The sequence below is a fragment of the Rhea pennata genome, chromosome 4 (genome assembly GCF_028389875.1).
Source record: "Rhea pennata isolate bPtePen1 chromosome 4, bPtePen1.pri, whole genome shotgun sequence".
Taxonomy (NCBI): domain Eukaryota; kingdom Metazoa; phylum Chordata; class Aves; order Rheiformes; family Rheidae; genus Rhea; species Rhea pennata.
Window position 1 is genome coordinate 76,231,466 of NC_084666.1, and position 23,028 is coordinate 76,254,493.

Sequence of the window (23,028 nt, forward strand, 5' to 3'; positions counted from 1 at the left end):
AATGGTCCCTGTATCATGACATCTGGGAGAAACTTGATACTGCCCTTTTAAAGCAGCTGCAGGAATTAGGATGGATCATGCTTCCCTTCCCCCCCAACAACCGTGTTTCCATTTCCATTTCCATTTCCACGGACTGTTGTCTCCCAGCAGGAGGTCAAGGGGAGGGCATGCTTCACACAGCTTTGGTAATGAGAGTAATCAGATTTTTGTCCCAGGTCAAAGAGTGAGCGTGTGAGTGTGTGTGTGTGTGGCACAATGCCGCCTGAATGATCTCATTAAACTGCAATTTGGACACGTGTCAATGGAGAAGGAGTCAGGGGTGCTTGTTTATTTTATTTTATTTTATTTTTTTATTTTTTCATAGAAACAGCTGCCCTGGAAAAGCACCTGCTAGCAGAGAGTCACCGCAGACGTATAATCCCAACGCCTGAGAATGCAGTTGCAGGGGCTTTTCTTTTTCTTTCTTCCTTTCTCTCTTTTTTTTTTTTCCTCAAAGGAAAAATAAATACATAAATAAAACGGGGTCTTCTCCGGAGCGGTGCGGTGTAAAAGCCCGCCTCGGCGCGCGGCAGCGCGTTGGGCCGTTACGGCCGTTACGGCCGTTGGCGCGGCTGCCCAGCGGTTCCAACGGGCGCGCGCGCGGCGGGCGCGGCGGGGCGCGGCGGGGGCGGTGGGGGAGGCTCGCCCGCCTCCGCCGCCGCCATTGGGACCGGCGGGGGCCGGGCTGTGGGCGGGCCGGCCCCCGCCGCCGCCGCATTGGCCCCGCGGCGGCGGCGGCGGGGGCGAGGTGGGCGGGGGCCGGGGAGGGAAAAATAGAGAAGGGGAAGGAGGGAGGAGGGAGAAAAAAAAAAAAAAAAAGGAGAGAGAGAAAAAATAAAAGCAGCATTTTTCGCGGATTGTTCTCCGTGCGCTGGGGCGCGGCTGCGGGCGAGAGGCGACGGTGGGCGCGGAAGGAGGTGAGCGCCGGCGGCAGCGCCGCGCCCGCGCCGCCATTTGGCGCCGGGGGTGAGGCGGGGGCTGCCCGGGGCCGCGGCGGGGAGGGAGGCGAGCGCGGCCGGCGCCTCCTCACGAGGTTTGAGCCGTGGGGCTGCGCCGCGAGGGCTGAGCCCCGCCGGCTCCTGTGGCCGTGCCGCTGCCGGGCGCCGGTCTGGGCGCATCTGCTGGGGCAGCGCACCGTGCCCCTGCGGGAAAGGGACCGAAATTCGGGAAAATGGCCTAGCTGGCATGGCCACGAGCCATCTCCGAGCGAGCTGTTTGCTCACCTAGCCTATTTATAAGCCCGGCAGTAGAAGTGGCCGGTTGAGTCCAGTCTAAAGGAGAGCAGAGCTCTGTCTGTGCTCTTTCACCCTCCTAATTAATAAAGCTGTGGGGAGCATTTAGCTCTCTGGGAGGTAAATGCTTTTCCTAATCTAAGTTCTGCAGCAATATTTCATATTACTCTTGTTTTTATTCTAGATTTTTCTTTTTTTTCCCGCTACCTTAAGCTGCTGTGAGAGGTTTCTGCTTTTGTTTCTTGGCTTGGAAACAGCATCCAGGCTTTGGTCCCAGGCCATGGCTTTAGCCATTAGGCCATGCTCCTTCATGCGCCAAAGCCCTCAGTGAAGTGAGGGCTATTCTATGACCTGTCTGCACTTCTCTTTGCTAACCACTTCAGATGACCCTCCGCAGGATCTGAGATGAGAAGGCTGCCGCAAAGACTCCTCTCTCATTGTGGAGGTGCTTGATTTAGAAAAGATGCTTGTCCTGGTTAAATATGTAGCTGTCCTGAAAGGCTCCAGTGACACTACCTAAGATAACTGCACATCTTCTGTATGCATAGAATAGCACTGATCATCTGTATTGCAGAAGGCTCTTTAAGTAAATTCATACTGTCTGTGCAGTTTATTATTTAGGTGAGGGGTAAAATTAAGCTCTTGTTTTAATCAGACTTTTCTTTTTAATCTGCAACAACATAATCTGCAGAAACATCATATAGCACTGACCACATCTGTGGGGTCTGGAAAGCAAGTAAGGCAAGCACACTTATCTTAGTTAGGTGTGCATATATATATGTATGTATGTATGTATATGTTCAAAATTTTAAATGCCTGTTTAAGCCCCTGGGGCAGGAGGCATGTATCTCTCTTTTTTGGTGAGCAGTCTGGAAAATTTCCATCTGCTGTGAGGCAGCCTCCTGTAAAAAGGGCACTGTACAACTTGAACTATTGTTTAACCATTTACTTTAAATACTATATATTCTGTGTTTGTCTATAAGAACGAGCTTTTTAAGTTAAATGTGTACACATTAACAGAGCAGATGGAGCATCTCAAAAAAGATTTCCATCTTTTTTGGAAAAAATGGACTCATGGACTTTGGCTTTAACATCAGTTCCATCCTTTACAATACCTTTGGTTTATTTTTCCCGCATAGCCTTGCTTTGTGTTTGCATACGTATCAGTTGTGAAGGCACAGACTGTTTGTTGTATGTCCAGCTGGGCTCCTGTTCCTGGCTTGCACAGACACTTAAAAAGCCAAACCATTGTCAGTATTTATACTTGCCTGGAAGCAATGGGCTTTTGAGAGATGAATATGATAGGAAACAAATATTAATTAGCTCTGGATTTTAGATTAATCTTCTGATTCATGCTGTAGATAAAGGGAATGCTAAATATAGCTAACATTTAATGTTCTCCTTTCAAGCTGACAGAAGTGAACCCAAATGTGGGTTTTGTATATTGGCAACTTTTATCGTGCTGTATTTCACAGAAGGAAGTTAACATGCTGTTGTTTTGAGTCCGGGGTAACAAAAGTGAATAAGTAAGTCATTAAAGTAAGTCAGTTTTGAATGCTTACAAGTACACTGAAATAAGAACAAAGGGGGAACAGACACAATGATAACATGTTGCGGATATCCAGCAATGAAAGGAAAATTACTCATTTAAAATATAAATCATTTAGTTAAGTGAGCTGGTGGCTTAGACCCCATTAATCTGGTGCAACAACATTAACTCCCAGCGTATTTGACTTTCATCTGGTTGGCTATATTCTACCAATGCTAAGTAAACAAATCTTCCTTCATCTAATAATTGCATTAAACAGGAACATCCCAAACAATGTATTTTGAGCTGTGAATGACAAGTTTAATAAGGGCCTCCAGGCTGCTCATTTCACAGCTGTTTTCTAATAAAAATAACTAATCATTAAGCTGCCTTTGACTGAATGTTTTTGCAAGCACAGGGTTTTTTGGCTAGGAATTTTAAAAATTAACAGTTATTTCAAAACTACAGATGAAAATGTAATTGGGATCTAGCAATTAACTACAAAGCATCACCAGCCAAGAATTACAGCATCTTAGGGTGCATTTGTTGCACTTTGCTTCTGGATTATGTCAGAGCACTCTGCTCTCTTATTTATTGTCGTTCACCATGAGCCTGCATATTTTAATCCCTTTATTATAGCATATAATTTAAGTATACCTTTTTATAAGTAATTGAGGCATATGGTAACTGTCAGCTTTTGCTCGTAATTTTATTGCCAGCAAATACCTAGCACTAGTAAACATTTGGCAATGAAATGAGAAATCACTCATTTAGTATCTTAAATCAGTCAGTTACACTGACCTGTTGGTCTAGTTCAAACTAATCAGATACTACAGCACTGACTTACTACAAATTACCTCCCCACATGTTTGACTTTCATCAGCTTGCCCGTTGCTCTACAAATGGTAAAATAAACAAATCTTTCAGCATGCTAGATGAATCAACATTGCTGCATTTTTTTTTCTATGCAGAGCCAACTGGTGTTTTTCCTCTATTTGGACTAGGGAAGGGCTCTGAGAAACTGGTAGAGGATCTTGCTTGCCTGTGGTAGCCAAGGATGTACATTTTCGGATTGTGTAGTAAAGAACTGTAGGCCAGATAAAAACAGATGAGAGCTGTATTTTGGGAAGTTAGTGTGTGTTTGTATGCATCCATGGATACATTCTTAATGGACATTCTTACATAGCCTCAAAAATTACAATTCACTTTACAGGTTTTGAAAAGTATTGCTGAAGTCCTAAAGAAACACGACAGAACTGAATACCATGTGTGTGTGGTTTTTTTTTTTTTTTTTGTGTGTGTGTGTAGATTGAGAAGTCAACTCTTTAAAATCTAGCAAATGTATTTTTCCCTCCAGGGAGTGAGAGTGTAGACATTTCAGCAATTGTATGTTGAAGATATGCATAATTCTCTAATTCTCACCACCTTACCTTGTATAGTTTTCACATTTCAGCTGACACAGAGCGAAGTCATTACTGCTAAAGTGTGCTCGCTTACAGCCCTCTGAAAAATTCATTATGCAAGTGGTCAGCAGAAATGCCTTGCCTTGATTTATCTGCAGTACTCATCAGAACAGTAACTGTGGGCTGGTCTATGTAGGATTGTTTCTTGGTGAGTCATACAAATTGCTCTGCAGCTTCCTCTAGGCAGTGCTGTGCTGTGTATGATTAGTGGGCTCCGACTGTGAAAATGTTTCCTGAATGATGTAACTGAAAATTCCCTTTCCTGTGCTTCTTGTTTCCTAATCAGTTTTTTCATTGTTCTTGAAGACATCCCAGCAGCTCCATATCTTTTATTCCTGACCTTTTATTCCTACAAATCTCTGTGAAGACAAGTTATGTCAACAGCTGCTTTAATTAATTTGGTTAGAAATGGAGGGTATCAAGTAAGAAGGAGAGCCCTGCTAACATCCCGCCTCTTGCAAGACGAGAAGCGTCCGACAGCAGCGGGCTACAGCTCTACCTCCGAACACCGGGCTTCCCGCTTCGATGCGGATGGGAGCGGGCGACCTGCCACATGGGACACCTTTGGCATCTGGGACAATCGCATTGATGAACCCATTCTCCTTCCACCAAGCATAAAGTATGGGAAGCCAATCCCAAAAGTCAGCCTAACCAATGTGGGCTGTACTAGCCATATTGGGAAACGGAAGGAAAATGAAGACCGGTTTAATTATGCTCAGCTGACGGAGGACATTCTATACTTTGCAGTATATGATGGACACGGTGGGGCAGCAGCAGCTGACTTCTGTGATAAGTATATGGAAAAATACATTAAGTAAGTGCATATCACAGAAATGCATGGCACTTGAATTACAGTAGAACCTCATTCCTTAGAATTGAAAAGGAACCTGTGGGTCACAGATTGTCCCTAGTTGTGCTAGGTTATATTGTCATCTAGTCCAACGGGACAGTAGGAACACGGGACTGGAATAGTCCCTATTGTGCTGGATATGGTATGAACCTATTATCCTGTATGGTTCTTGCCCCAGGGAGCAAGCCTGTAAGGGCAAGAAAGGAAAATGGAATTGTCCTCCCCTTCCAGGAAAGGGTTGGGAACACTGAGAGAGTGTGTCTTGCCTGTTGTCAGATGAGGTCACTTTGATCGTGACTTGCACAGCTTGCTGACACTTCCCTGTGGGGCTACGTCGCGTGGCTGGGTGTTTGAAGAGGAATCCCTGCTTCTAGGATAGAACAAGGCTTGGACCCTGCCGTTTTAAGTGGTTCATTTCTTGTGTGTTTGGGGTCAAGGCTTCTTTTGGGGGAAGGGGTTGCTTTTTTTTTTTTTTTTTTAATAGTATTTTTTTTACAGTATTTTTCCCCTCATTCTGGAGTATAGGAAAGTTAGTCAGGATTAGGTAGTACTGGTGTTCTTACAGAACATGGAGTCCTAGCACAAGTTCTTTGCTAAGGCAGCTAGCTCCTTTTTTGTAGCCCAGCCCATGTGAATCTATTGCCTTGTTTGGGGAACTGCTCAGCTCTGGGCCTAGACAGGACAAGCAGAAATTGCACTATGAGGATATTCTTTTATCTCTGCAAATCAGATGCAAAAAAATAAGCTATTATATCTATATGTAAAAGTGTAAGGTTTGCTTCCAGTACAAATCATTAGTGACATCGTATTACACTAACATAATCAAGTGTGATTCAACGCATGCAGGGAGGAAATAATTCTATTGAAGAGATTTATTAAGATGAATATTTCCAGGAAAGAAATTATTTTTTTTTCCAGAGAATTTCTTACTCAGGAGGAAAACTTGGAAAATGTTTTGAACAAAGCTTTTCTAGAAATAAACAAAGCATATGAAAGCCATGCTCATCTGACTGCTGATGGTAAGTAAAAAATACTCTGCTCTTGTGGGGGGAAATATTTTTTCGTATTTGTTCAGTTGTTTTGTATTAAGACTTCCTGAAAAATGCTTAAAAGCATTTTTGCTTTTTTGCTCTGATCACGCAGATGAAACAATCATGTTTAACCTTTTTAAAATGAAAAAGCTATGAAAAGTCTAAGAATTTGTTGGGGAGTTATTAATCTGAAGTTTAGCATAACCTTCAATTTACCTTATTCTGTCAAGTAGAATGTTTGTCAAGTTAGCAAGGAATAGTTTCAGTTGGCACAGAACATACATAACTTTACATGTTTTATGCATTGTGTGAGAAATTAACACAGTCTTTTTTTTTTTGAAAGCTGATATCTTTGTGTGCTAAGGATCAGTGTCTAAAGCTCCCATTTCTGACTCAGCTCCTGCAGCTGAGGAATGCAGGGCAAAATTAGTACAATAGCTGTTGCTTCTGCGCGGAGTTACAAGAGTAGCTCTGAGTGTGAAGGAAAGGCAGGCAGGCAACTGGAGAATGAGGTTGGCTTTGGTAAGGCTGGTATCAGCCCTTTTAGCCTCCTTAGTCCTGGCTGTGAATCAATTTCTTGTATATGTGTCTAGAGACTAAGCACAGCTGAAGTGCCAGTTACAGCAGCCAGAGTTTAGAGAGAGTAATTTTGGAAAGGGGGAGGTGATAAAGGTTACTATCTTGCTTCTCTGTAACAGGAGTTTCCTGAGCAATAAGATACTATTTTAAGAGTCAGCTGCACTGGTCTTTAAACTGTCCCAATGTTGGTGCAGGTGTTTGCAACACAACTGAGGTTGTTTTAGAAGAACAGATTTTTTAAAAGTTTTCCCTCCAAGAAAGAAGTCAAACCCAACAAGCCCTCTTGGGACTTAAATTATACTGTATTCTTGAGTTACTTTCCTTAAGCAATGAATGAAAACAATAATTTACTAGAACTGTTTCCTGCACTTAATAAACTGCCAAATGTACCTGGTTAGACTCCTAGGAAATATCTCCTGGCAGGACAGGAACCTGGCTGCTGCAGCATGGTGAGCGATGAATACCTTTTCTCTTACCTGGTGCAGGCTGAGGAACCAGGAAAAAAAAGTCATGGATCTTGAAATGCATCCCTTAAAAAAGCAGAATTAAAGATTTAAAAGTCTTCCCCCCCACTCCCATTTTATTTTTCACTATTGAAATCCACCTGTATTCTTTAAAAAAACAATGATATGGTTAAAAAAATTCCAGAGTCACTTTTTGAGCTATGGAGTCAGTTCTAACTGAGCTAGTCTGAGACACATCAGTAGAGCAGATATGCTGTGTATCCAAGAGTGCGCTTGTAAATGTCACCTTGAGAGCTCAGAGTCAAGAAAACATCTGAATTCAGGCTTATGTGCTTCCTTGGATCAAGACCTTTCATTCGTAGGAACATGAAGATTTGTTATATTTGGCCTCCCCTTTGTTAACAAGACAGGTCTTGGTTTTGCTCATCTAAGTGACCTTTGTTAAGTTTCAGAGCAGTTCCTTAAGCAGAATTGGAAATCGTACTTGATGTATTATTTGACTGTTTTGAAAACACTTTCTGATACAGCATTTTGTATATGAGTCTTACTGAACTGGATAACAAGCATGTTTGATAGACAGGTTCTGCAGCAAGCTAAGTATTTGGAACTGCTTACAGGGTATTATACCATTCAGCTGGATAACTGGGCTGCTTACTTAATGCAAATGCCAACAAATACACATAACAGCTAACAGCACAGTTACAAGATCTTGGACAAACTCTCTTCCTTAAAAAGCCTTGAGACCAAACAAAATATTGAACAAAGACACTATTCAACAAGCACAAAAGCCATATTTTGCAAAGTAGTCAGTGCTTCTTTAGGTAGGTTTTAGGCAGCTCTCACAGGAACCTGTGGGATGAGAACATGCCCAGTGCTCTTGACTGGTCGCCCAGCTGAAAATCAAGCTATAGAGGAAAGAATGGAGTAATAGGATGTAAAGACAAATACAAATTTGTGAACAAAGTGAATTTCTCACATATCTGCTGTTGAAATTTTTCAAGACTTTGACTGTGGTGTGGGTGCTTTTGTTGTTGTTGTTGCTGTTTTGAAAGTTACATTAAAGTTGGTTGCTTTGCATGTATGCTGGCTGGAAGCCTAATTCCAAACAGATTCAGCTTGGCAGCAAAATTTCTGATTAATTGTGGCTATTCTAGATGTGACTGTCAAGAGTGTTGCTCAAGTTTCTTGAAAACGGTGGTGGTGGAACTCTGGGTGTCTGGGATGCATTGGATGGGTCCCAGGACTGACTCCCTTTTGAAACCCTTCAATAGCTGACCAAGTGGAAACCAGTGACTTAGCTGTGTTCTGGTAGATTGCTCTGCCAGCATCCACTCCTTTCACTGTGTTTGGAAAAGATACAGTGAGTGTCCATGATGACTCCAGATCTTCACTTTTCTAACATATGCCCAATTTTGAAAGTGTGTGCCTGTATGTTTGAAGGAGCATGACTCCTGGGACACATCCCAGTAGCCAAAATTAAAGGTATTCCAGGCAACATCATGTTTATAATACTGTTTAGGAGAAAAAAAAAAAATCATAATATGGCACAAACCTAACAGGTTAAGAAGTGTACATTCTCAGAGCGTCTGGCCCTGTCTTCCTGGACAACACCTTTTGAAGGTCGCTTCCCTGTGATGGAATATTTGAAACTATACTTGAAAAATACATAAAGAAATACTTTCTTTGAGTTTTCAGTAAAAGCTAAAGATGTATGTTCCGATATTGCTCCTTGTGTCTTGTGTGCAGGATGACTAGTACTGCTAGATTGCTGTACTGGCCTGTGGTCCATTCCAGTATGCCCTCTGACAGTGGTTTGTACAAGATGTTTCAGAGAAAAGCATAAGAAACATGCTGTAAGCAGATCTGGGATAATGTGTCCTCCACATAAATCCTTTCTAATTGTTAACAGGTCAGAGATCTGCCAAAGCCTTGAGCATGATGTTCGCTATCTCTTCAAAAATGCATTTTCATTCACTTTCACACATTTGAATACATTCAGTCACTTTTAAATCACTGCTAAACTTAAGTGTGGGATACACTAAAGGATGCTCATGTCAAACGTCGTTATCCATGAGGCAACCATTAACACAGGTGCACAGAATTTTCTGGTATTTCTCAATAGCAGTAAAAATGTATACACAAAAAGGCTGAATAAGGACAGAAATAAGCAAGCGATTAATATGCTTGTGGAAACTAGAGCATTGCTTAGAAGAAATGTCCTCACAGCAACAGCAGTTGCTGTCGTCTCGGAAGGTGACAGGTTCATGGCATGACCCTACTTCACTGTGCAGTATTTTTCAGACAGCGAAAGTGCCTTTATCTGGAGTGCTTTACTGTATGGGAGCCAAAGGGCTTTGTGCTCCTCAAGACAAGAGAGCACTGGCAGAGTGGACAGCAGCATAGGTGTGTGCTGCAGTGGTTAAGTAAAAGGGAATAAAAGTAGAGACAAGAAGCCTATGTTTGCAGGCTATATGTGTGGAAACCATTTTTGTGGTCACTACACACTTGTAGTACATGAGTACATGGCTTACAAGACCGTATCTCAATGTGTTCTTAGCCATACGAGCACATTGGCCTTGGAGAAAAAAAGTCCAGCATCCTACTGCATTTCCACATAAAAGGAAAAGACTTAAGTGTTGTCTTTCAACACTACTTCTGCCCATTATACTAGGCTAGTTTTGCAAGTAATGCATTTGTTGATGGAAACACAGCTGTCCTCTCCTAATGTGTCGTACAAGGTGCTACTACTGCTTCTGTTCATTGTAGGTACGATCCAGTGCTCTGAGAAAACAACAGAGCATCTTTCCACCCACCTCCACGTTCAGTGCATCCAACTGTAATTGCACTGGTCACTCACTTCTGGAATAGCCACCTTATTAAAACACAGCCAAGTGTTAACAGTTGTACTTCTGTGTATGCAGGAAAGGTGTTCCTGGAATCTTACTGTGCTGAGCAAATAGCAATGATCTTTTTTATATAATTAAATGAAAAAGTTTTAAAGTTACCATTCAAAAACATGATTATTCTTTCTTTGAATATGTTAACCTGCAACACTGAGGAAAAGAGAGAGCTGCAGAAATTATGCATAATATTACATTAAGCCATCAACATTAAAAAGACAGCCTTTTATACATGGGTCCCAGTTACTATCTAATCAAGTTAGAAGATACTGATTACAGTATCATGAGAGTGTTCATGTTGCAAGGTTTCCTGTGGGTCAGATGAAATTATGTGTTTCCATTCAGTGCATTTAAAATGGCCTCATTTTAGTTGGCACTTTTCTGAACCCCCATCCCACCCCACCTCCATTTTTGTTTTATATATAAATTACTTTGAGAAGCAGATCAGGCCATATTATTTACTGAAAATGCTCTTCAGAGTGCCATGTTTGCCAGATAAGAGATGGCTGGCCTTCTGGCATTGATATATTTCTTTTGTTGGTGGTTACCTCCCCAAAAATATTTTGTAGCCTTTATTTTGGCTGAAGTCAAACTAGTTTTGTCACACAGTTGTAAAGAAAAGGCAAGAAGGGTGGCAATTCCTGAAAAATACTAGGGCTGATCTGTCTGTGGATAAAGAGGTGTGTAAGCCTCAAATGCGGCCACACTACACAACTCACCAGAACTTACTATATCACCTGCAAAAGACAGTGCAAGCAAACCCAAAGTGAATACTTCTCCTATTCTGCAGCCCTTGTTCTTTCATCTCCAGTGTTGCAGGTATTTTTTGCTTGAACAAAGTCCCTGGGTGAATTTCCTATTTGCCTCTGTGTACATGTTATTTGTGGCAGACACTGTACCTGGTCAGCAGCTCTAGAACTGGAGGCCCTGGACACTATATGCTGGGCTTCAGTGGAAAGAGAGATCTGCTTAATTTTGTCCCAGGTGAAGGAGTCCGGCGGTTCCTAGCCTGGACTACTGGAAGGTTCCCACATCCTCTTTGTCACATTAGTTGAGATGACTTGCAGTAAAAATTGTCCAGTGAGTGTTAAGAACCTATTGAAAGATCTTAGTTTTATAGTGATATTGTTAGGAAGAGAAAATAAACTCTTCAATTGTTAAAACAATGTATGTGCTGATACAGCTTATTTTATATTATTAAATAATCTAGAAGCAGTAACAGTAAAGCATTAGACATTTTTTCCCATCATCATTCCTATGTTTTGGAACTGTGCTAAAAATCAGGTAATTCCTTCAGTCTAGCTGGATACATATTGCTCCTCTACCCAGATCGTGAACTAGATCCAGGGAAGAGAACATGAGCAGCATTCATTTTTCTAAGCAGTACTGTTTAACTAATAAACATTTGCAAAGCACAAGTTACCGTAAGCATTACCATAGTCTGCACAGTAACTGTGACTGGTTCTTTGCTAACATTCCTTGACATGGTGATAGCATCTTTTGGCTTTGTGAATTTGCTCTTTAAAGATATAGATTCACCTGAATGACCAAATGTTTAAGGTCATTCATGAATTAAACACTAAAGATCTTACCTTTTAAGAGACTAGCATTGATTTGTCAGTGTTGTTCCAAAAACAAGGAATGATGTGGGACACTAGTGGCGGTTCCATATTAATTTTAATTTCTAAATAAAATGTATTTTCTGTGAAATAAAAAAGTAGTTTTATGTAGGTTTTTCATTTCACATCTTTTAATTATCTTGCTAAAACAGGTATTTTACTGGCTCTACTAAAATTTCTAATCACACTGCTACTTCTTAGTGTCTTATTTTTATAACATACCTCAAAGTGAACGTGCACCAGACTAGTCCTGGCTTCAGAATAGAAATAGGATGTCAGTGCTTACCTGAATTCTCAGAAGCTACCGGCATCTACATGGTTTGGTATATTGTAGTCTGCACTGCAGCCATAACGTAGTTCAAAGATTGGATGTGGAGATGGCTGATGTTCCCAATCAATATTTTGGTTAAGTGTATAGCTAAATCAGGTCTTCATTGCAGTAATAATACCTGTTTTAAATAATAATGCAAGCTTAGTTTAGACTGTTTTCTGAGGTTTTTTTCTGATTCATCAACTCACTGCTTTCACTTTACAACAAGGCTCAATGCAACTTTCAGGGTTTTGTGCACCTTGAATTTCCTACCAGCCTGGTTTTCCAAGGGTGCTGAGCACTCACAGGATTAGGGGAGCAGTCACGAAGATCTTCAGAGCACTCACTGTGTTAATTTTTTAGGAGGACACACTGCACGTATGCAGATTGCTGGCAGGGTGGAGGTGCCTGGCATTCCTCAGGCTCAGGCGCATGGTCCTGGCTGAGAGCCTGACACTCCCTTGGTCGGGTAGGAGTGCACGTAGTTGTAGCTGAGCTCCAGAGAAGAGGTGGAGGGAAGATATTTAACCATTACTCACGTGAAAATAGGAACATAACAGGGGATTCTCAGTTGTAGCTTAACCAAAAATCTCTCTCTGTAATTGGCTTGCTTTTAATACCAATTACTGGAAAACCGTAGAATGCAGTGAGATACATAGAGGGCCCTTTTGGAGGAATTTGCACTGGCTATGAATTCCTGGCCAAACTTTTTACTATAGTAGCTCAGATCAGCAGGTGATATGAGTTTTCACACAGCTTTCACTGGCTCACAGTTGCATATTTTGCATGAAGAGAAAGTACTGGTGACTTCCTTTAGAAAAAAGAAAGCTGGCAATTCTTTTGGTTTTCCTTCATTGCAGATAAAACTGCAGATCTGTTTTGAAATAGGCTGATTCATATTTCCCATTTTCAAGCCATTTTTTTTTCTATAGTCATAGTGAAATTGAAACCAGAAGGTCTTGGATTTATTAGCATTAGTTAATCCAACCAGGACCCTAACCACAGTTAGCTAGCTACTAGAGATCACTCCTCTGCCTTGCAAGAGAAGGCTACAGCAGCTTGGAGTCGGTCTTGCCCTTTAGGCAGTGAACTTATATCCATTTCAAGGGATCCTACCAGTGCCCAGGGAGGATTGCGCAGAGGACCATTGCCAGGATCCATCTTCACCTCCAGACTGTGACCTCCAGCAGATTGAAAGGGTTTGAAGAGAACAGAGTCCCCTTCTGAAAAAAGCCTGTATCTACTGGCTGAACCCTTCGTGTTTTGGCAAGGCTGAGGGAGATGAAGGGAGACTGTAATAGGTCACATAGCAACAGGGGAAGGAGAGTTTCTCATCTAGAGAAACTACATGCAGCTACAATTAGCATTACTGAATTGCCTACTTCACGTCCAAGCAGAAGGGAAGATCCATCAGCTTTGTGGTGGGCTAGACCTGCAGTCACTGTGCCCAGGCGTAAGAATGATATCACTATTGGAACAGAAAATATATTCGGTACAATCTGAAAGGAAACTATCTTACTCGGATAGTACTTTTATTTCACTTGCCCTTTTTGCATGGAGCCATGTTGTTGCACAGAAATACTTGCCCTTTCCACTCCCTCTCTCTCCTCTAGTCCTACATGCATGTTTGTTTGCTGTACTTCTTAAATATAGCTTTAGTTTAAACTTTAAAGCATTTATTTACTAGTAACATAGAGCACAGGTTGTCTTTGTCAGTTGAAACTGTTGCTCTGTTACACGTGGTGCTATGCTTCTGGGCAGCGTTAAAACCTCTCTCTCTCTGGTATGATGTTTGTAGCAACTCTGATGAATGCTGGGACCACTGCAACAGTGGCCCTGCTCCGGGATGGTATTGAGCTGGTTGTGGCAAGTGTGGGAGACAGTCGTGCACTGCTGTGTCGAAAGGGAAAAGCCATGAAACTCACCATTGACCATACTCCAGAAAGGAAGGAGGAGAAGGAGAGGTACCTGTCTGCTGATTTTGTCGCTTCCCTGGGACTGGCCTTGGTCAGGCTGTGTTTTTTTTTTTTCTCTTGCAGCGGGGTTGGGCCTGGAAAAAAGCAGAGTTGAACATAATCTCTGGAATTGGCATCTGAGTTAGCAAATGTGGGACAGCTCCGATTAGTTATTTATGTCAGTTCAGAAAACTGAAGATCTGGAAAATAATGCACGAGCATAAACTGTCATGGCAGTTAGATCTGCGTAGTTAGGACTGGGTTCAAGGATTTGTCCAAAACTACCAAGTTTGAGCCAAGATTTGAAGTCATGTACTATGATTGCCAGGTTGGGGCTTAGCCTGCAAAACCACATCCCTTCCATGGAGCACGTCAGACAGCAAAAGTCAACTCTCAGTCTCTCAGTTTAGGTCCTCCGTACCCCATTCCACCTCCGCAGATAGCTAGAGATGGTGGTTGGAATCACTAATTCATACTTGCTTTCTCTCTTTCCTCTGGACAGGATTAGGAAGTGCGGTGGCTTCGTTGCCTGGAACAGTTTGGGACAACCACATGTGAATGGTAGACTTGCAATGACACGGAGCATAGGAGATTTGGATCTTAAAAACAGTGGTGTGATAGCCCAGCCAGAAACAAAAAGGGTTCAGGTAAAAGAAGGCCTGATTAACAGGAACAGCAACATTCGGATTAAGGGGCAGCACGGGTATCTGATGCAGGTGGTATCCACACAGCATGTGCCCAGTTGGAACCTGATGGCCAAGCTTTGATTTTTTTACTTGCGGTAAAGTAACCAGAGACTAATTCTAAAGTCCTTTCAGGCTGACACTAATAGGACAGAAGGAAATCTGGCCCTGATAATAAATTCAGCCAAGTTAACTTTTATGTCCACTTTATCATGCTATCATGTATGAGGAAAGGAAGATAATACGTGATAGCCGTTAATGAGATATAAAATCTGTTTGGGGCTTATGGTCAAAGAAAGAAATTTTGAAGTTTATGCTGATGTAAAATCATTGCTCAAAGCTAGGTGCGATACGGTTGGGCTAAATCATTTTAAAAAGTAGTATAGGTAGAGATTGGGAAGCACAGTTGGGGGGATGGGAGGAGGAAACAGCAGCTGCATGCATCTTACTGTGACTCCGCAGTTGTTCAGAAAACAAAGTAACCACCCAAAATGTATTCAGCACAGTTGCCTTCATGATTGCTCCTACCCTTATGAAAAACAAAGCGCCCGTCTCAGTTCATATTCTACTCTGTATTTTTCCCCCATAATCAATGCATCCTAGTACCCAGGGAACGTACATTTGGTTGGTACTAACCAAACACAGAACACTGTCCACTAGGCCAGAGGAGTTCAGCGAGATGACCACAGTGATAACATGTCTGCCTTGAAATCCTAATTTTAAAGAAACCTTTCATTTACTTGGTAATGCATGGGTCTAGGCTGAGAATATTCAGAGGGTTATTTTCTAGAACTGAAAGCCATTTAAGATGTTTTCCTCCACCACATGTAACAAGGTCTATGTCTGATGTACGTGCTGGAGAATTCAAAGGGCAGCCCTGGGCTACTGGGGGCTTTGGGGGTCCTCATTAATCCTTGTGCAGAAAGCAGAAGGACATACAGCAACCCCAGAAAAAGTGCTTTACAACACAGGGAAAAAATCAAAGACGTTCTACCTTGCAGGGCTCTGTTAATTGTTACCCACACTGCATTGCCTTTGTTGCAGTTGCACCATGCAGATGACAGCTTCTTGGTCCTTACTACAGATGGTATTAACTTCATGGTGAACAGCCAGGAGATCTGCGACTTCATTAACCAATGCCATGATCCGGCTGAAGCGGCCCATGTTGTTACTGAGCAGGTAATGCCGTGGCTTCCTGTGGCACCAAAGCGCCGCTGCTCCTGCAAGGGTAATGCAGTTGAATGGGAGCTTAGACTGCCCGTCTGTTGAGTGTGCTCTCACAGGTCCGTTTCAGCATATGGTATGGGTAAGAGCAGCAAGTCAAGCCATTAAGAAACACTAGTTTATTGTCCGTGTGTTTGTTGTTTTGACGTTTTTGAACAAAAAACTTGCATAATGACAGGTTGAACAGTGGACTTAACTGTAGTGCCTGAGATGGTCACCGCTCCAACTGTTTCTCCTTTCCTTTCCCTGGACCTTGCCACATTCTTGCAAAAGGACATCGTTTCAGTTTATATACTTAGGTTACAGTCCACTGAACCGTGTGGGGACTGCAACTGCAGTTTATTCCGGTGCTGAATATGTCATCAGCACAGATGGAAGTGATCGGTTTCTCACAGTGGGGTATCATATGAAAGTTCTAGGGCATACAGGAACCTGCCATGCCAGAGCTGAAAGGAGGCAAGGAAGTGTAGGGCCTTGTGGCATGCTGTCCCATGTGGAGCCCTTTCAGGGAAACCACGGGGTGATGATGATTTGTTTCTCCTCTCAGGCAATACAATATGGCACTGAGGACAACAGCACCATTGTCATAGTGCCATTTGGAGCATGGGGTAAATACAAAAACGGCGAGATCAACATCTCCTTCAGCCGCAGCTTTGCCTCCAGCGGGAGATGGGCGTGATGACCTGCCACAACTATCTTTGCCTGCAATAATCTGGATGCAGAGTGCTACAGGAGAACACATCTGTCTGTTCATAGGTTGACTCACTGTTTCGTCCATCTCTTCTCTTCTCAGAATTGTAGAAGATGCCACTGCTCCCTTGGTGGGCAATGCCCCCTTATTGCTTACGGCTGATTGTGTTTTATCACTTATTTATTCGAATCAGCATTGAGGCAGCTATGTCTTCATGTTTCTGGTCCCAGCAGCTCTTCACACCACTTTGTTCATGTAGACAGGGTTCTGGACTTTCATCCTAGGCTGCAGGTGTTGCACATTAGTTTCGTATCAACTCGTATTACCTAGGACCCTTAGTTATTTAGCAGCTGTGAAAGTCTGAGACTCTGAGCCATCTGCCAGCTTCTTTGTACAGTACTCAGGGGAACAAACGCACAGTTTTTATAGGGAGACGAAAGATGGGTTTCTTGTCTTCTGCTATACAGCCACCCAAAACTCCTCTGCGCTTCAAGGGAAGCGGGTGAAAAGTAAGGGGGAAGTTTCAAGAAGTAAGTAGCCTGCGCTTCAGTCCTGACGCCGATGGGCATAGCTGACGTTTTTCATAAGAGAGTGCTGTTTTGCAGGGCTTTATGCTCTCACCACTGTGATTTATGATCCTCTGGCTCCAAGGAGCAGGCTGGAGCCGCGCACTGTGGGAAGGGAACATCTCCATTTCATCTGAAGCCTGTGCAGTCTCTGTGGACCACGAAGCAGCCCTCTTGCACTGTTCTCTTTGGTGTGCCAGTGCTTGACAGGAACACACAGGAGGGAAAAAGCTGCACATTTTTGAAATCCAGAGACTCTGTCAACTTGAATTTCCTTTTCTTTCTACTAACTTCAAAGAATTTTCTAATGAAGATTCTTTGGACGTATAAGAGAGGAAAGTTTATTTCTTCATAAATATATGAGGATTCTCCTGCCCTCCACTGAAGATTTTTAGTTTGTCGTTGTCTCCTGTGTATCCTCATACAGGAAGCTGTAAAACGCACAAAGCAAGCAACCTAGGGAGAGAGAATTATACTAACATAACTTAATTTTTGTAAGCTTTGGGTGGTGCTCATAAATGCCAGATACTCAGCCAGCAAAAGTATAGTTTTGTATTTAAAGAAAGAATGTCCATTTCCTCTTCCCTTTTTGGAGGGAATCTGCGTCCAGTGAGGCATGAGAGTCCAGAGCTCTGAGCCAGCTCAGACTGCTGCTGTGAGAGGGACCACAAGGTGATGCGTTGGTGTGTTGGCTGCAGCTGGAGATCTGTGCCAGCATGCCTCTTTTGGACCTTGTTCTTCCTCCACTCCAAATCAGCTCCCTTGGCCTGTGAGTTACCCTGTTGTAAGGAGACATGAGTGGAGAAAAATAGGGCTCTTCTCTGATTTGCAACAGTATTTTTCATTCTGTGGAAGTTTCCACCAGGACAATTATAAAAACAAACCAAAAAATAAATGAAATGACACAAAGTCACCTTACAATAAGGAGAAATATTTCTGAGATGCCTGGTCTGATTCTCATTTTCCAGCAAGAAGTACGTGTATCTTTGTTTCTTTAGCCCCTTCCATGCCCAGAGTTAACACCTTATGCAATCATTCCACGTTTTCTTTCCCTCTGAAGGCCTGGGAGCACCCCACAGAGCACAGTGTTGTACTGACAGCAGTAAGTACTTTGTGTGGAGAGAGTATGCTGGTTTTGTCCCATCACTTGGTGTATTATATGTATATATAATGTATATATTGGGTTTATAAGTATGAAGAGTCTGGGAAACAGTATTTGTAGATCTCTATCGTACCTGATGCTATTATCCAGTCCTCCGTAATGAGCATATCACTGGTTTACAGTTGTGATCTCTTCTCTCCCCCCAGTTTTTCTGGGTTTGGGTTCAGTCTTCACCTGAAGCCAGAATGTTTGTCATGATCCTCAGGCTTGGCCTTGCTCTGTTGAGGCAAAAGGGCACTTTCAGCTGTTATCAGCCAAAGCAGATTCTTAGCCTGCAGTAAAAGTTTGAAGATTCCCACAAGTCATTTGTAGCAGAAGTGGCAAAATACAGCTTCTCCTGAGCACTTGAGGAGAAGTAGCACTTAACAGAGGTTTGGAGAGCTGCTTTGTGCTGCAGTGTGAATAGCTGATAGCCTTTCTTCTCCAGAAAAAAGCACCTTGCTAAAACATCAAACCCAATAGCTCCTAGGAGAGGGTTAACCATGGCAGGCACCCGTCCTGCTCTGGCCACGAGGAGTTGCAGTCAAGCGCTGGAAAGGGAGTTGCTGTGGGGGTGGATTTGCTATCAAATGTCAAGCAGCCATGAGTGGGTGTCAGGATCTGGACAAACTCCAGCGATGCTATTTCCTTCCAAATGCTGCTCGTTTCTGCTTACCCGGCTAGCCATCTATCAAGACAGATAGGTCTGGGCACTGGGGCCGTTCCTGATGAGCACATATCGCTTTTTAAGCATGTGCATTTGAGCAGTGCTGGATACTTGCCAAACTGAACACATGCTATTAAAGCCCATAGGTAATGAATAACTTTGCAGATGAGGAGCAGGTGCTCTGAGGAATGTCCTGGAGTTAGAGTAGCTTCAAGACATTGACTTTTATGTGAAATGAGGCGAGTTTCTAACCCTTTTTGGGGGGCATTTTGTTTTATCCCTATTGGATAGCCTGATTTTACAGAGCATGAAAGCTGTCGATGTTTTTAATTTCTTCTCAGATCTTACTGACTGGTTATCCTCTCAGAGGAAGGATTCATCAGGAGCCTCTCTATTTTGAGAGGAAGGGGTAAGACAAAGCTTTGCAAAATAGATGATGGTTAGGTAAATCTTGGTGGTTCCTGTTAATGCCTTTTTAGAATCACGGAAAAACTTAGGTCAGAAAGGACTTCTGGATATCGTTAGTCTAATCTCTGGCTCAAAGCAGGGCCAGCTTCATAATTATATGCTGTAATGAAGAGACATCTAATGACATTGAAATATAACAACTGAAAATGGATGGGAGGAAGTAATTTGTCCTACACTGCAAGTTGCCTGAGGAACTCCTTGCCACTAGACTGCATTGAAGCCAAAAGCTTACTAGTATTTGAAAAAGAGTGGGCACTTTGTACAGCAGCTAATCTTCACAAATAAATTAGGCAGTACATACACTTACATAACAGATGCAAGCCTTTTTGCAGTAGAGCAAAAGCTGAGCAAGAACTGATAGGGGATTATGAAGACATTTTTCTCAAGTGCAGCTTATTCCCTGTCTGTCCACCATAGCCTTTTGCATTTCATTCTGAAGTAAATAGCTACTGTTGAAGATGAAGCGCTTTGCTAAACTGCACAGTAATCCAGTCGATCCTCTTACCTGTAAGAACAGAGGCCCCTGCACACCGGTTTGTGTAGATACCTCACTTAATGCTGCACATTGCAACATCCTGAGTGCCTACTTGGAAAACATATCATTTTGTGTAGGCACTCCGTCACTAGGGCTGTTCTCCTCCTTCTGAATCACAATCCTGCTTTTTTCAGCAAAGACCCCAGGATTTAATGGCAACTGTGACAAATCTCATTTTTCTCCAAGGAGTCAAGAAAAACCTACATTTTCTTCGGTGATGGAGCTATTAGAACAAATTCCTTTCTTTGCATTTCAGTTTTGGAGTTGTTTTGACACTGATTTGGTGTTGCCAGAATAGGCTTTGCAGATAAGTTTGAGTATTGAGTGGGACGTGGGTTTATAGCACTGAATACTGAGTGCACTGAATATGAAGATAGTGGATTAAAGCCATGCTGGGGTGGGGACATGGAAGCCGTTTATTGTAATGGTACCAGGGAATCAAGTTAACAGTGCCTTGCTAGTGTCTAGCCAGCAAACCACTTCTCTGCCAGAGCTAGGTACTGCTGTGATGAAGCTGTGCTTGTAGGTTTTTTCAATCTAGTCCATAAGCCTCCTGCTGCTTGTAGCAGCTCTTCAAGCAACCAGCTTTAAGCCCCAGGGACCAGCAAAATTTTCTTGGCTAGCAGAGAGATCCTTTTAAACTGAGGAACAAAAGCAAATTGTCTTTATAATGACAGTTACCTACCAGAGGAGTTTTATTGTTGCAGCATCACTATAGATGTCTTCAGTTTTGCATCAAATTAAATAGAATTTTAGTTCACACTCCAGCTCCCTGTCCTTCATGTGCATCTGTTGTATCAATGAAAATAATACATTTTTTTTTAATTACAGACCAACCTGAATGTTAAGGGTGACCTATGGAGCAAACAGTAGTAAGTGTTTGCTTTTTCCTACCCTTTTAGGCCTAGCTTCTGAACTCCATCAGATCTGATGAGAAATATTTTCTTTCCTGAACACTCACTCCCCCCTGGAGCAGTGGCATCTCTCATTACAGGCACTGCAGGAGTGTTGCCTGGGGGCTCAGAAAGGCAAAAAAATGTTGTCCAGCTAGTTATGAAGATCTGGAAGGGATAGATGGCCTCATATTTCTGAGGGGTTTACTGAGAGAGGTGCTGAGATTGTAAATGGAGTTCCAGCTTGTCTTCTCCCTCCTTTGGGAAAGGAGGGTTTCGGGCACTGTAGAGGGAATGTGGTAGAAACTCTGCAGCTTTGAGTTTAGAGAGGTTGTCTCTCAGGAGGGCGTACCACCACAGGCCAAAATACTGGAAGGAGGGTGAGGGGTTATTGGTTTTATACAGCATCCTATCAGTCCCTTTTGGTCTGAAAATCTCAGCCCCTGTGAATAATCACGGAGCACAGTCTGTGGTTGAGAAGAGGGGCTGAGAAGGGGGAAAGCAGCAATATTACTGCTTGTTACATGTGTACATGGAAATGAAAATTGGTAGGAGCTTAGACTCACCCCAGGGCTTGCACTGACTTCTGCAGGAGCAGGGTATCACATCACCCTTTCTATCTCAGCATGCAGGTGGGCTGTGGTCCAAGGCCTTGGGGTTTCTAGCTGAAGGAGAAGCAGGAAACAACAGACACCAGTGAAAATGACTTTAATGTTAATTCTTGTTAAATAAAACCATTTGGGAACTGCTAGGTCCATTAGTCACTTACCGAACAAGCCAAATGTATCATATTGCAACTCTCCTGGTTCTGAAGCTGCAGTTCTCAATGCAGAGATACCCAGTGGGGTTTTCCTCTTTACCCAGGATATCGGGCAGCTCCGCATGGTGAAACTCTATACAGACTGAAATGCAACTGTGTACATTCGTTACATAGTTTGCCTTGGACTAGGTGGAATTTCTGTGGTTTCACATTTATGTTTGGTATAATCAATGTTCATAATTCATCTACTTCTTAATTTCATAGAAGTATCCATTTTGCTTTTTTTTTTTTTTTATGTTTGTTTGTCTTCATGGTCTGAAATCTACAGTGGAGCAGATAAGGCTGTGCTAGAATGTTTAAAAGATCTTTTAATAAAGATTTGGCTTCCAGACTTGTGTCACTGCAAATCTGTTTTTCTTCTCCTACCTAATCTCAAATCACCAGAACAGTTTGTTTCCCAAGATCTGTCCCGAGTGCCCTGTTGGCTCCAGGCCATAGGCTCTGCCATAAAAAGGCTTTTGATAACCAAGGCTTAACTTACAAAGGTATTCACAGAGTGATAGCCTGTGCAAAGTACCTATCTCTGTGCTCAGTCAGCACGCATGGGCTTTGGCATCAGGGCCACTTGTTCTGTCTGACTTGCTGTTTTTGTCTTCTTTTATATTTTGATTTATTACAATACCAAGAAATGAGAACCTCCTCTAAGAAAAATCTGTCTTAAATTCTTCAGCAAAGCAGAAAAACACCGTATATGGTTGTCACAAACAGCTGATTTCATCCTATGAGACAGTGGAAAGAGAGAAATTGGGTCTTCTTGGTAGAAGGATGTATTTTGGCTTCTCCCTAGGTTCAGGACTTTCCAATGATCTTACAAGAAAAAGAAAATACCCCAGCGGAGGATTGTAACTCAAATTCAAGTAACCCTGTGATCACTATTATTTTTAGTTAAAACAGCTTTTACAACTGAACTGAACCCTTCCTTTATTCTCCCTTTGAGGAAGAAGCCTCGACTTCAGCAAAGCCACAGCAGTTTCCTGCAACCGAGCATCAGCCCTCCGTTTTACGACTAAAGCGAGTCTTTTCCTTTATTTGATGCCGTCCCACTTCTCATCTCAGCTAGCAGCTGATCACCTCTTAGAAGTACGCGTACCTATCACGGCGTGATAAGGCTGCAGTAGGCCGCGCTCAGGTGGGTGTGTTTTCTGAGCTCAGGGTGCCGAGAAACCCGCAGGACGGCTTTGCCCTTTCCCCACGGCCGCCCTTTCGCGGTAGTCGGGAAATGGCTGCCGGGTTACCCTGTAATCGGAGCATTTGTCCTTTAATGAGCGTCCCTGTGACCGGCCGGTTAATTTATGCCCCGGGGAGAGGAGGAGGAGAGCGGCAGCGCTCCAGCGGCGCCCCTCGCTGCGGTTGGGCGAGAGCCTAGCTCT

General features: G+C 42.9%; 1 protein-coding gene across 1 annotated transcript; it reads left to right on the top strand.

Annotated features, from left to right (window-relative positions):
- The first annotated feature begins 842 nt into the window (after positions 1–842).
- PPM1K (protein phosphatase, Mg2+/Mn2+ dependent 1K) lies at positions 843–21,987 on the top strand. The gene is made up of 7 exons (XM_062574353.1): positions 843–956; positions 4,549–5,076; positions 6,031–6,131; positions 13,814–13,979; positions 14,473–14,617; positions 15,698–15,832; positions 16,425–21,987. The coding sequence occupies exons 2-7, from the start codon at positions 4,637–4,639 to the stop codon at positions 16,554–16,556; spliced, it is 1,119 nt and encodes a 372-aa protein (XP_062430337.1). The 5' UTR covers positions 843–956; positions 4,549–4,636; the 3' UTR covers positions 16,557–21,987.
- The last annotated feature ends 1,041 nt before the right edge of the window (positions 21,988–23,028 follow it).

Excerpts from the sequence above, each read along its gene's own strand:
- PPM1K (XM_062574353.1), top strand. The coding sequence starts at position 4,637 with ATGTCAACAGCTGCTTTAATTAATTTGGTTAGAAATGGAGGGTATCAA. Across the intron at positions 14,618-15,697 it reads CAGAAACAAAAAGGGTTCAG|TTGCACCATGCAGATGACAG; the intron begins GTAAAAGAAGGC and ends CCTTTGTTGCAG. Across the intron at positions 15,833-16,424 it reads CCCATGTTGTTACTGAGCAG|GCAATACAATATGGCACTGA; the intron begins GTAATGCCGTGG and ends TTCTCCTCTCAG.